Source organism: Hyaena hyaena, unplaced genomic scaffold, assembly GCF_003009895.1.
Source record: "Hyaena hyaena isolate Hyena2069 unplaced genomic scaffold, ASM300989v1 scaffold_396, whole genome shotgun sequence".
NCBI lineage: Eukaryota > Metazoa > Chordata > Mammalia > Carnivora > Hyaenidae > Hyaena > Hyaena hyaena.
The window spans coordinates 199,494-214,541 of record NW_024081027.1 but is presented as its reverse complement, the minus strand read 5'-3'; the positions used below and the strand labels follow the sequence as shown (position 1 = coordinate 214,541).

At 42.4% G+C, this 15,048-nt stretch overlaps 1 protein-coding gene across 1 annotated transcript; it reads left to right on the top strand.

Moving 5' to 3' along the window:
* Positions 1 to 4,540: 4,540 nt before the first annotated feature.
* On the top strand, positions 4,541 to 5,485 carry LOC120244833 (olfactory receptor 2Z1). The gene has a single exon (XM_039251576.1). The coding sequence runs from the start codon at positions 4,541 to 4,543 to the stop codon at positions 5,483 to 5,485; it is 945 nt and encodes a 314-aa protein (XP_039107507.1).
* Positions 5,486 to 15,048: the final 9,563 nt, after the last annotated feature.

The window sequence follows — 15,048 nt, the reverse complement described above, 5'->3', positions numbered from 1 at the left end:
GTCTGGTCACAGGGGAGAGATGTGAAAGTTGTATGGGCAACAGAAAGGCGAATGATGCCGGTGTCTTTTCCTTGGTCTCTTGGTGTCAGCAAAGGGACCCCCAGACCCACATTTTGGCATTACTGAGGACAGTGGGGAAAGGAAGTGGTAACGTAGCATCTTGGAAACTTGCCAAAAGGGCTTCTCTTCAACCCAGAAGAAAAGTACGGATTTAGGAGTCCCAGATGCTGCAGCCCAGGTTTGAGGGCGCTGTGGCTCACTCTCTCCACCTCTGCCCGTCTCACCTGCAGAGCAGAGGTTGGGTGGATGTGACATTCTTTTTCCAAATGAAATTTTTTCTTAATGTTTTTTATTTATTTCTTTTTCCAAAATTAAATTTTTTTTAATTAAAAAAGAAAAAAATTTAATGTTTTTTATTTATTTCTGAGAGAGAGAGAGACAGCATGAGCAGGGGAGGGTCAGAGATAAGCCTAAATTCTTTAATGTTTTTTATTTATTTCTTTTTCCAAAATTAAATTTTTTAATGTTTTTTATTTATTTCTGAGAGAGAGAGAGAGAGAGAGAGAGAGAAAGACAGCATGAGCAGGGGAGGGTCAGAGAGAGAGGGAGACACAGAATCCAAAACAGGCTCCAGGCTCTGAGCTGTCAGCACAGAGCCCGACGCGGGGCTTGAACCCATAAACCATGAGATCATGTCCTGAGCCGAAGTTGGCTGCTTAACTGACTGAGCCACCCAGGAGCCCCTCTAAAAGAGGTCTTGAGGGGAAAGAGCTCGTCAAAAGCTTAGGATCCAACGGGATCACAAACCAGAATCTCCAGCCACCGGGATTCCTGCTGGTTAGAGATTCCAAAAACCCAGGAATCGTTTGCGTAACAGGGGGAACACCTGGCGCCCTGGAAGGAAAGGCTAATTTGGGAGCACGCAGGACTGAGTACGTAAATATGTGTAACAAATTCTCAAATGTCCACTACAGTGTTTGGGGGAGTGCGCTGTATGCAAAGGGGAAAACAGGGACTTTGGAATCAGATTCCTATTTTGTTCAAATCTCAGCTGTTACTTCTTTGCCAGGTGGTGCTGGGCAAGTCACTACACTTCTCTGAGCCTATATATGACTCCTTATAAAAAATGCAGATTGGGGTGCCTGGGTGGCTTAGTCGGTTAAGCGTCCGACTTTCGCTTGGGTCATGATCTCGCGGTTCGTGGGTTCGAGCCCCGCGTCGGGCTCTGTGCTGGCTGCCAGCTCGGAGCCTGGAGCCTGTTTCAGTCTGTGACTCCCTCTCTCTCTGACCCTCCCCTGCTCACGCTGTCTCTCTCTCTCTCCTAGAAATAAATAAAAATTTAAAAAAATGCAGATAAACAACAATGCCTACAGGCAGGGTTCAAATTGTGATCAAATAGATGTAACAAATTTACAGTTTTAACCATTTTAAGTGTACTATTCACAGTATTAAGTATATTCATATTGCTTTGCAAACATCTCTACCATCCATCTCCAGGACTTGAAGATTAAAGTGTAAGCATGTAAAATACTTAGCCAGGTGCTTGCAACACACTCAGTCCTTAATTCATGTCAGCTTCTTTTTGGGTGAGTCTATGTGCATGGATGGAGTACGATCAGGTTTATTTGGACACTTAAAGAGCCCTTGATAGGAGCCTGTAGTAAAAGCAATTTCACTGTCTGGGATGCTTGGCGTTTGGGGGGGTGGGGTTGATTGGCTATAAGATGGCAGAAAATTACAAGAATTAATTTTTTTTCTGTATGGAGTCATGGAAATAGTAAGATATTCCCAGGATTTATGCTGGGTCTGAGCTTAATCCAATTTAAGAATAAACATCTGGAAGATGAATTGAGTAAAATGTGCGGGTTATAACCTTCTTGTCTCTAAGCCAGAGGTTCTCAATGAGGGGTGATTCTGCCTCACTGGGGACATCTGGAGCCAGTTTTGGTTTTCATGATAAGAAGTAGTGGTGCGGGTGTCCCTGGCATCTTGTGGGTTGAGATCCAGGGATGCTGCTAAACTTCATACAAAGCACAGGACTGTTTCCCACAACAAAAAATTATCTGTCCCCAAATAACGCCACAGTGGAAAATCCCTGTGGTAGGTCAATGGACCTGGGGTTGAGTGGAGTTTTAAAGACTCTGCTTAGGGATCTTAGAGGCCAGAGAAGGGGTGTGTGGGTTTCTACACAGGATGAGGGCATCACAGAGAAGCACTAAGGAGGATGACATAGCGGGACAGGGTCAGACCACAGGAAGGGCCACAATGTTGAATAACAATAACAACAAGCAAACACTGAGAAGGTTTTATGTGCCTGGCCTTGTGCTAAGTATGCATCAGCTAGCAATCTCTAATGAATTTCCTCTCTAGAGAATTAGTGATAATTCTATAACAATCATACAATTTATAGATATTATGTATAATTATATTTATATAAATTATATCACGTTTATATACATTTATCAAACACTTGTCACATATCAGGCACTAAGCTCTGAACAGTCATCCTTTATTTTATTTTTTGAACAGTGATCCTTTAATCTTTACAACTATGCTTTGACATAGATTACTGCCACCCATTTTATGGATGAAGAAACTGAGGTTAAGTAGATATCCAAGATCATGCTGCTACACATTAGTTGAGCTGGGATTCAAGCTATTTTAATCTGATCCTTGGGTACACACTCCTAAGCACTAATCTCATGTGCTCTATTTCTTCTGCCTGGAACAACTTTCCTTCTTCTGGATCCCTGTAAAACCTGTAAAACTCCTACCTGATCTTCAAAACCCAGCTCCAGTGTCTCCTCTGTGAAGTCTTCTCTGACCTCACCCCAGGCAGAATTTCATCCCCTGGGTACATATAGCCCAATACATGTGTCTCCATTATGTTGTTGATTAGACTACTCTGAAATGATTTGATCAATGCTCACTTTCCCTCCCAAACTCTAATTTCTATAACCATAGGACGATGACCTTACATCCTGACATCACTGACTTTGGAAAATGCTGCCAATGAGGCATCCCATTCCGTTTTTCGTTGGATTTCACTGTTAGAAAGTTCTTTGTTAGGGTGAAAGCCCCAGACGGCTTCACTAACATTCACCTCCCAGTAACAGGAAGCAGTTGGCTCCCCTACACAGCATCCCTCTCACAGCAGCTCTTCAGATACTGAGGGCATCTGTCCCAAGAGGCTTCTGTGACTATTCCCTGCCGTGTTCGCAGTCTTTTCCGAAAGAACGTCCTATTCATTTCCCTCACTGTACTTTCCATCCATCACAAAGATCTTGTCCATTTATCTCCTTGTTTGTCATCAGTATCCTTATGGGGAATGTGGGGTTCAGGTAGAGGGAACTTGCCTAAGGTGATTCCCCTATGAATATCTTATGCCCAGCTTAGCTTATGACTAATTTTACTGAATGCATGGTTGAATGGTAGGTTGGGAGCTTGGATGTGATGGGAAAAATCAGAATGGTGGATAATTAAACAGCCTTTAAGGACTTCTGAGTGAGGATGGCAGCCTTAGGAAAAAGCTCCAGTGAGGCCCTCAATAAAATCCACTTGTCCTTAAGTGGCCAGTCTTGTTGATTCTCTAACTACCTGAAGTTGGGAACAGACATGCTTTTGGTCTTACATTGTCCACTGTGGAAGTTGTGGGTGGTGCATGGGATTCCAGAGCAAGCTTGGTTTGCCTGGAGGCTTGGAGGTTGCCAGGAGAATTAAGTATTCCCAGTTTAAGTGTGTAGTTCCCTCTGGTCCATGGTTATCTTTCTTGTGCACCTCATTCACCCAGGTGATATTTATTAGAGACAATCTTCTAGGCCTGGTGCCTTACTTGAAATTGAGTCAGACTGCCCACAGTCGCTACTCTTCATCCAATGCAACAAAGTCAGCAATAATAGCTGAGCTGACTGACAACTTCTCTCTCCACCCCTCCAACCCCAGGCTGTTTGATTCCCCAATCTGCTGTCACCCGGAGCCACCCTCTGTGGCTCATGCTCTCTGTAGATTCATACTCTCAATTTGACCCAGTGCAGGCTCATCATTGATTTTTCTTTCCTCCATATTCTCATCCAGGTCCTCAGACCTAGGCATTTCTCCATTTTATTCCTTGGTTTATTGATTCAGCTTCATTGTCCTCTATTTCATTCCCCAGCCTTTTAGGAATCTCACCTCTGCTTTGGCCCCAGGACCGTTGGAAGGAGAGGTATTGAAACATTCTACTGGAGCTGAACTACTGTCTTTGACTTGGACTTCAATGTTTGGACCTCAAGAATCAGTGTGTCGCTCTTCACTAGGATGTGGCCAAGCATCTTGTTCAGAGGTGCAAGTTGTTGCTCTCCCATCCCATGCCTGGGACAGACATCACTAATTGATTATGGCATTTCCAATTGGTGATTCTAGCTATGACCTCATAACACTTCTCCAGGCAGCCACTACTGATTGGTGGCAATTGGCATGTGGGTGGAAACTTACTTGCCATCCCCACTCAGGCTTCTTGCCATCGGTATCCTTCTTGCAGCAAAAGTACGTTGTGTAAAACATGGGGGATGTGAATCAATCAGTGACCTCTGACTTCATTCTGGTGGGTCTCTTCAGTCACTCAGGGTCACGTCAGCTACTCTTCTCCCTGGTGGCTGCCGTGTTTACCATGGGCCTCCTGGGCAATACCATTCTGCTCTTCCTGATCCGCATGGACTCCCGTCTTCACACACCCATGTACTTTCTTCTCAGTCAGCTCTCTGTGTTTGATGTTGGCTTTCCCCTGGTCACCATCCCCAAGATGGCATCCCACTTCCTGCAGGGAGAAGGTTCCATCTCCTTTAGAGGTTGTGCAGCTCAGATATTCTTCCTGACCCTGATGGGCGTGGCCGAGGGCATCCTGTTGGCCTTCATGTCCTATGACCGCTACGTTGCTGTGTGTCACCCTCTACAGTATCCTGTGCTCATGAGGCATCAGGTGTGCCTGCTCATGGTGGGCTCCTCCTGGCTGGCAGGTGTGCTCAACGCCTCCATCCAGACCTCCATCACTCTGCACTTCCCCTACTGTGCCTCCCGCATCGTGGACCACTTCTTCTGCGAGGTGCCAGCCCTGCTGAAGCTCTCCTGTGCAGACACCTCTGCCTACGAGTTGGCGCTGTCCACCTCCGGGGTGCTGATCCTTGTCCTTCCCCTTTCCCTCATTGCCAGCTCCTATGGTCACGTGTTGGGGGCCGTTCTACGCATGCACTCCGAGGAGGCCAAGAACAAGGCCTTCACCACCTGCTCCTCGCATATCACAGTAGTGGGACTCTTTTATGGCGCTGCTGTGTTCATGTACATGGTGCCGGGTGCCTATCACAGCCCACACCAGGACAACGTGGTCTCCCTATTCTACAGCCTTGTCACGCCCACACTCAACCCCCTTATCTATAGTCTGAGGAATCGGGAGGTACGGATGGCTATGGTAAAAATGCTCAGCAGAGCTGGGCTCAGGTCAAAGGGATGACCATCCACGGGGTTGGTGGCGTGATCCCAGTGCTTCTCATTCTCCCTTCCCCCCCCATTTCCCTAAAGCACCGATTTGCGATGCAGCTGCTATGGACTTATATTCAAAGCTAAGTGTCTAACTTCTTCTCATCCTATGCCTAGTTGGGTTCATGTTTTCTTCCATGGACTTGTGGAAAACAAGGGTAGCAGTCCCAGTCACTAGTGCATTCTTTCTCTATTCTTTAGTACTATTTACATGAATGGAGGGCCCTGCTTTGTAAAGTTGAGATCTCCCTGTTGATAATTATATGCATAATAATGAGCACTTGATGACCATCTTACCTGCTAAACCAATGTTATTCTGTCCTTACCATGGCTTTTGAGATGCAGGTATTTCATGATGTTTATGTGTAAGAGATAAAACAAGACTCAAAAGGGAAAATAACTTGCAGATGGTCACACTTACAGAAAGTGGTAGAGCTGTGACTTGAACCCATGGTTCTCTGAAGTGGAAGACAGCCCCCCAAACACTGTGTAACTACTAAGCAGTGACCTCATTTTTATAGGTTTGGTGTCTGTGTATGTGTGTGTGCCTGTGTGCTGGGATGGTGCTTGGGCCAGACAATATCTGGAAGACCACCAGATTCTTTTTTTTTTTTAAGGGAAATACTTAGTGTTTTTATTTTTTATTTTTTCTTAAATAGTTTATTGTCGAGTTGGTTTCCATATAACACCCAGTGCTCATTCCCACAAGTGCCCTCCTCCATGCCTATCACCCCCCTTCCCCTCTCCCCCACCCCAATCAGCCCTCAGTTTGTTCTCAGTATTCAAGAGTCTCTCATGGTTTGCTTCCCTCCCTCTCCCCCACTATTTTTCCCCTTCTTCTCCTGCATTGTCCTCCATTAACTTCCTCCTAATCCACCTATATGTGCAAACATATGGTATTTGTCCTCTGCCTGACTTATTTCACTCAGCATAACACCCTCAAGTTCCATCCATGTTGCTACACATGGCCAGATTTCTCATTTCTCATTTCTTTCTCATTGCCATGTAGTATTCCATTGTATAAATATACCACATCTTCTTGATCCATTTGTCCGTTGATGGACACTTAGGCTCTTTCCATGTTTTGGCTATTGTTGAGCGTGCTGCTATGAACGGTGGGGTACACATGCCCCTATGCATCAGCACTCCTGTATCCCTTGGGTAAATTCCTAGCAGTGCTACTGCTGGGTCATAGGGGAGTTCTATTGTTAACTTTTTGAGGAACCTCCACACTGCTTTCCAGAGGAGTTGCACCAGCTTACATTCCCTCCAACAGTGTAGGATGGTGCCCGTTTCTCCACATCCTCACCAGCACCTAGAGTCTCCTCATTTGTTCATTTTAGCCACTCTGACCGGCGTGAGGTGGTCTCTTAGAGTGGTTTTGATTTGTATTTCCCTGATGATGAGGGACGCTGAGCATCATTTCATGTGTCTGTTGGCCATCTGGATGTTCTCTTTGGAGAAGTGTCTCTTCATGTTTTCTGCCCATTTCTTCAGTGGATTATTTGTTTTTCGGGTGAGACATTTGATGAGTTCCTTATAGATTTTGGATACCAGTCCTTTATCTGATATGTCATTTTCAACTATCTTTTCCCATTCCGTTGGTTGCCTATTAGTTTTATGGATTGTTTCCTTTCCTGTGCAGAAGTTTTTAATCTTGATGAGGTCCCAATAGTTTATTTTTGCTCTTGATTCCCTTGCCTTTGGGGATGTGTCAAATAAGAAATTGCTGCAGTTGACGTCAAGGAGATTTTTTCCTGCTTTCTCCTCTAGGGTTTTTGATGGTTTCCTGTCTCACGTTCAGGTCCTTTATCCATTTTGAGTTTATTTTTGTGTATGGTGTGCAAAAAATGATCTAGTTTCATTCTTCTGCATGTTGCTGTCCAGTTCTCCCAGCACCATCTGTTAAAGAGGTTGTCTTTTTTCCATTGGATACTCTTTCCCTCTTTGTCGAAGATTAGTTGGCTGTACACTTTTGGGTCCAATTCTGACTCAATTCTATTCCATTGGTCTATGTGTCTGTTTTTGTGCCAATACCATACTGTCTTGATGATGGCAGCTTTGTAGTAGAGGCTAAAGTCTGGGATGGTGATGCCTCCCATTTTGGTTTTCTTTTTCAGTATTACTTTGGCTATTCAGGGTCTTTTGTGGTTCGATACAAATTTTAGGATAGTTTGTTCTAGTTTTGAGAAGAATGCTGGTGCAATTTTGATTGGGATTGCATTGAATGTGTAGCTTGCTTTGGGTAGTAATGACATTTTAACAACATTTATTCTTCTAGTCCATGAGCATGGGATGTTTTTCCATTTCTTTGTGTCTTCTTCAATTTCTTTCATAAGTTTTCTATAGTTTTCAACATACATCAGATCTCCTATATCTTTGGAGATATAAAGGTTTATTTGTAGGTATTTTATGGGTTTTTTTGTGCAATTGTGAATGGGATAAGTTTCTTGATTTCTCTTTCTGTTGCTTCATTATTGGTGTATAAAAATGCAACTGATTTCTGTACATTGATTTTATATCCTGCAAAAAAAAAAAACCTGTATTCATGGATCAGTTCTAGTAGGCTTCTGGTGGAGTCTGTCGGGTTTTCTATGTAGAGTATCATGTCATCTGCGAAAAATGAAAGTTTGACTTGTTTTTTTTTAATGTTTTTTTTTTATTTATTTCTAGGAGAGAGAGAGACAGGGGAGGGTCAGAGAGAGAGGGAGTCACAGACTGAAACAGGCTCCAGGCTCTGAGCTGGCAGTCAGCACAGAGCCCGATGCGGGGCTTGAACCCATGAACCGCGAGATCATGACCTAAGCGAAAGTCGGACACTTAACCGACTAAGCCACCCAGGCGCCCCGAAAGTTTGACTTCTTAACCAATTCTGATGCCTTTTATTTCATTTTGTTGTCCCATTGCTGATGCTAGGACTTCCAGCACTATGTTAAACAACAGTGGAAGACCACCAGATTCTTAAGAGTATGAGTTAATCCTTTGAATGATAAGGGGGGGTGAAATTTAATAAAATATTTGTTAACTTTGAGTCTTATGAAGATGTGCACTGTTGACCAGGGTCTGAGTATTTTGTCAATAAACACTTAATATTTTGGGGAGAGGTGCTTATTTTAATTTCCTGTGGATAAATGTCCAGTTGTTAGGCCAAAGTCAATTTTAAAAAAATCTTTTCACAGCTTTATCGAGGTAAAATTGACATACAACAAAGTGGTTACATATTTAAAGCGTAAAATTTGATGAGTTTTGACTTGTATGTCTGTACAACAATTACCACTATCAAGGCAGTGAAAGTGCACATCACTCCCAAAAGTTTTCTTCTGCTTCTTTGTCACTCTTCATCCTGTCCTCTGCAGTCACTGATCCACTTTGTCACCAAAAATCAGTTTGCATTTTCTAGAGTTTCATATGAATGGAATTGTAGAAGATACACTCTGTTTTTGTATACCTTCTTTCACTCACCTTTGTTATTCTGAGATTCACTCCTGTTGCATGTACTCATAGTTTGTCAAGTTTATAATAGATATCAAGTAGTATCTTACTATATGGATACATCATATTTGCTCTTAAATATACTTCCTCCTTTATTGATGGAGCCTTTTTAAGCTTTCTTTTGATTAGTACTAGCATGGCATATTTTGTTCCATAATTTTACCCGTTTATGTCTTTGTATTTAAAGCACATTTGGGGCGCATGGGGTGCTCAGTCAGTGAAGCATCAGACTTCTGTTCAGGTCATGATCTCATGGTCCGTGAGTTTGAGCCCTGCGTCAGGCTCTGCATTGACAGCTTGGAGCCTGGAGCCTGCTTCGGATTCTGTGTCTCCTTCTCTCTCTGCCCCTCCTTTGTTCTCTCTCTCTCTCTCTCTCAAAAATAAGTAAACATTAAAGTACATTTATTGTAGGCAGCATCATAGAACTGGGTCTTACTTTTTTATTCAATCTTACAATCTGACTTTTTTATTCAAGTAAATTTCACATAAAATTAGTCACTTGAAACTGTACAATTCAATGGTATTTAATACATTCACAGTGTTGTACAACCATTGCTTCTATTTCCAAAATATTTTCATCATCTCGAAAGGGGACTCCATGCCCATTAAACGTGCCCACTCCCTCCCCTACTCTGCCAAGCACTAATCTGCTTTCTATCTCTATGTATTATATTTCATAGAAATGAAATAATACAATATGTAACCTTTTGTGTCTAACTTCTTTTACTTGGTATAGTGTACATCCATGTTGTAGCATGTATCAGTTCTTCATTTTTCAAAAAATATTTTAACATTTGTTTTTGAAAGACAAAGAGAGACAAAGCACTAGTGGGGGAGGGGCAGAGAGAGAGGGAGACACAGAATTTGAAGCAGGATCACAGAGCCTGATGCAGGGCTCAAACCCATGAACCATGAGACCATGACCTGAGCCAAAGTTGGAGGCTTCACCGAATGAGACACCCAAGCATTCAGCACCTCATTTTTATGGCTGAATATTATTCCACTGTATAGATATACCATATTTGGTTTGTCCATTCACCCACTGATAGATATTTGGGCTATTTCTGCCTTTTGGTGAGTGTGAATAGTGCTGCTTTGAACATATATGTACATGCTTTTGTTTAACTATCTGTTTTTAATTCTTTTTGGCATATACTAGGAGTTGAATTGCTTGGTTCTATGATAATTTTGTATTTAACTTTTTGATATTTTTCACAGTGGTTACACCATTGTACATTTCCACAAGGGTTCCAATTTATTTACATCCTAGCCAACACTTATTTTCCATTTTTAAAGTTTATTTGTTTTGAGAGAGAGATATCATGGGAGGGACAGAGAGAGAGAGAGGGAAAGAGAGAATCCCAAGCAGGCTCTGCATTCTCAGCACAGAGCCTGACATGGGACTTAAACTCACAAACCACGGCATCATGACTTGAGCCAAAGTCAAGAGTCAAATGCTTAACTGACTAAACCACCCAGGCGCCCCTTATTTTCCATTTTTTAAAAAAGATTTTTATTTTTAAGTAACTTCTACACCCAACAGGGGGCTTGAAGTCACAGCCTTGAGATCAAGAGTCACATGCTCTACCAACTGAGCCAGCCAGGCACCCCTTTATTTTCAATTTTTAAATTATAGCCATACTAGTGGGTATGAAGTGTATCTCATTATGATTTTAATTTACATTTTCTTAATGACTAATGATGTTGAATACTCTTTCGTGTGCTCACTGGCCACATGCACACACACATCCCTTCTTTGGGGACATGTCCGTTCAAGCTTTTCGTCCATTTTTAAATTGAGTTGTTTGATTTTTCTAGTTAAGCTGTAAGAGTTCTTTATATACTCTGATACTAGACCCTTATCAGTTATATACTTTGCAAATGGTTTCTCCCACTTTATAGGTTGTCTTTTCACACTCTTGATAGTATCCTTTCCACAAAAGTTTTCGACTTTGATGAAGTCATAGTTATCTATTTTGTTGTTGTTGTTGCTTATGCTTTTGTTGTTATATCTAAGATGGAGCTAAATATTTAGGGACTCTAACTTCATTCTTCTATTATTTATTTATTTTTTATTTTAGAGAGAGAGTACAAGCAGGGAAGGGGGCAGAGAGATTGAGAGAGAGAATCTTAAGCAGGCTCCATGCTCAGTGCAGAGCCCAATGCAGGGCTTGATCTCATGACCCCAGGATCATGACTTGAGCCAAAATCAAGTCAGACACTCAATGGACTGAGCCACCCAGGCTCCTTTAACTTCATCCTTTTAAATGTAGATATCCAGTTGGATTTGCACCTCTGTTTTTTCTTTCCAGGTTTATTGAGATGAAATTGACATACGGCAGTAAGTATAAAGTATACAATATATTGACTTGACACATATATACTGCAAAATGATTACAAAAATAGGATTAGCAAACAACTCCATCAACTTATATAATTACCTTTTTTTTTTGTATGTGGTGACATTAAAGATTCACTCTCTCAGTGACATCAAAGTATATAATGCAGTGTTGTTAACTGTAGTCGCCATGCTCTCCGTTAGATTCCCAGAAGTTATTCATCCTTCCCAAAGTTTGTACCCTTTGGCCCAAATCTCCTCACTTCCCCACTCTCAACCCCTGGGAACCACCATTCCATTCTGTTTCTATGAAATGACTTTTAAAAAAAGATTTCACATATAAGTAATATCATTAAGTATTTATCTTTCTCTGTTGGGTTATTTCCATATCTTGGCTATTGTGAATGATACTGCAATGAACAGAATAACTTTTTCGAGCTATTTATTTTAATTCTGTTAAGGTCTAATTAACGATTTTGGGGTAGATAGAATTTAACTTCTCATTGACAATATGTCTGGACACTGGACAAAGTTTGACTTTATTAAGCACCGGGACACACATCTCCATCCTTGAAATCCAGAGTACAGACTTCCCCTTGGATTCTGTATGCTCCCGAACAAGTATGTGTGGACATGAGAAGCATGGCCATCCCCCAGGATGGCCAGTGTTTCCTGCAAATCTTCTCTTTCTGCACTTTATTCTAGACTTTGAAAACCCAACCACTTCATTTTCCCTTTGACTTAATTCACCTTATTTTGATCCAGGGTCTCTTCAGTGCTGGGGCTGCAGAGATGAGCCCAGCGTAGCCACTACCCTCACCAATGCCACCGTCAAGCGAGAGCACTAAAGCATTTCCTTTTTCCTTTATTCTTTCTAGATGCAGCAAGTCCACAAAGATGGGATGTATGTTTTGGTCAAAGAAGATGCAACATCTTGAGTTACTCCAGGCACAAGACTGTCTTTTAGGCTGGCTTCCCCCCACCCCAAAACCCTGTGGAGGTAAATTGTCATTTCCTCTCCATCTCTGTCTCTCTCTTCCAATTTTCCCAAAGATACAGTGACCCATCCTTTTTTCCTGTACATCAACACTAGCCCCCAAGACACATCTAGACAATTAGCCCCTAGGTTGAAAGACTATAGATCTTTTTTTTATAGAGACACCATAAAGATATATTTATTCAATACAAGTTGCCACTGTTTGAATGTGGAACCCAGGAGAAAAGAATAAAATATCAAAAACACTTAATATTTTCAAGGGCATCTGGGTGACTCAGTGGGTTGAGTGTCTGACTCTTGATTTCAGCTCAGGTCATGATCCCAGGGTCATGGGATTGAGCCCCGCATTGGGCTCTGTGCTGAACATGGAGACTGCGGGGGATTCTTTCTCTCCTTCTGCTCCTCTTCCCTGCTGTCATGTGCATGTATTCTCTCTCTTGCTAAAATAATTTTTTTAATTTTTTGATGTTATATTTTTTTTATTAATTTTTAAAAATTTATGGGGCTCCTGGGTGGCTCAGTTGTTAAGCGTCTGACTTCGGCTCAGGTCATGATCTCATGGTCTGTGGGTTCAAGCCCCGCGTCGGGCTGTGTGCTGACAGCTAGCTCAGGGCCTAGAGGCTGTTTCAGATTCTGTGTCTCCCTCTGTCTCTGACCCTCCTCTGCTCATGCTGTCTCTCTCTCTCTCTCTCTCTCTGAGAAATAAATAAAAACATTAAATTTTTTTTTAATTTTTTAAAATTTACATCCAAGTTAGCATATAGTACACCAATGATTAAGGGGTATTCAGGAATCTACTCTTGAAATCATTGAAACACTATAGATCTTAAATCCCACTTTCTGCTAAGGCCCTCACACCCACAGTGTCACTCAATGGTAACTACTGTGGTCACCCTTTTCCCTGAAACCTATTCTCAGCCTGTCCTTGGCTTATTACAGGGTGCCAGTGGGATTTCCTGGGGGACCCTCTCAGGCTGGAAAGAGACATTTTGAAATGTTAAGCATCAGGAACAAGAGAGTTCAGTAGAATTAAACTTGGGTGCATATGTGGGGCTCTAACCTGTGAACCCATGAACCTAGACATCATGATCTGAACCAAAGTCCAATGCTTAGCTGATGGAGCCACCCAGGCGCCCCTGACAATTGGTGATCTTAAGAGTAGATGGAGTGTAAGGTTATTTAGGGTACTGAAGGAATTGATGTTTGAAAATGCTTGAGACACATGACATATCACAAGGTCTATACTGATGTATCACAAATAAATTTAAATGTGTTCATCCTACACGGTAAGCTCCTGAAACATGTGACTGGCACTTGCATGAGCACGTGTGTAGAAAGACTCCATAACAATGATGAGTAAAGGGCTGGACTACATTGTTGTATGTATTACAAATATTCTAATCTGCACTAATACCATGCATTTCAGAGATGATGAGGAAATGGGTCAGAACAGCTTATTTAGATTGGCAGGAAACTTTTCAATGGTTTGAGGGCAAAGCTTAGAATTTCTAAGTTCTTCTAAGGGTGGGAGGAGAATTTTGGGGTGGGAGTGGAAATGGTTGTCGGGCTTGGGTGAGTCTTTTCTGGAGCAAGGGGAGGAACTCTGGGCTGAAGACAGAACCTACATGAGTCCAAGTGTTAGAAGACAAGACAAACAGATACTATCAATCAGATGCAACAGTAAAAGAAGAGGGGGAGACACCTGGGTGTTCGTTTCATGAACTGGTTCTCCTGTTTGGAAGACTCTGGGCTCACATCTTTGAATGACTGGTTTGACTTTGGAAATTCAACCTTTATTTTTGGAAAATATACATATGCACAGTATTTTAAACTACTATTATTCCACAAGGCTACTATAAGAAGTAGAATGCTGTGTTCTACTTCTTTTATTGCCCCTTGAGCACTTTCCTATGAGATTGTCAGGTTGTTGAGCAAGGGTACAAATTATGCCAGTGCCTCACATACCTAAATATTCATAGCGAGCAAACTCCCAAGTAAAATGTATCCCCTTGTCCTACTTTACAAAAGTATCTTCATCACGGCCTTGAAGACCAGGTTTGGACTTAGAATTCTAGATTCTACAGGGGTGTCTGGGTGGCTCAGTCGGTTAAGGGTCTGACTTCTGCTCAGGTCATGATCTCACAGTTCATGAGTTTGAGCCCCGTGCTGGGCTCTGTGCTGACAGCTCAGAGCCTGGAGCCTGCTTTGGATTCTGTGTCTCCCTCTCTCTTTGTCCCACCCCTGCCTGCACTCCGTCTCTCTCTTCTCTCTCTCAAAAATAAACATTAAAAAAAAAAAAAGAATTCTAGATTCTGCAGCAAGTATACCAGAATGTATTGGCAGAGGGAGACTTGACCCACACCAGCCCCTTTCTTTCTACCTCTGTCTCCATCCAATATTCTGAGAGACCTTGAACACATGGAGGTAGATGTCCCAGGCTGCATGTTCAAGTTCTATACAAACCCTTGTTAAGAGCCAACACTGAACACCCCTTGGACCCAAGTGTGCAAACACCACTAGCATTGAAGGTGGACACCCAGAGAGGGTGAGTTTTGGAGAAGATGTTCCTGTGGCATCAGGAAGGAAGAAGAGTTTGGGGACAGAATGAAATCTTGGGGGCATGCTCCATGTGTTGTCACACGGGGCAGAACTGCAGATTTGTCAGCAAGGTCTGATGTGGTTGGTTGGCCCTGGTACTGGATAATAGGAG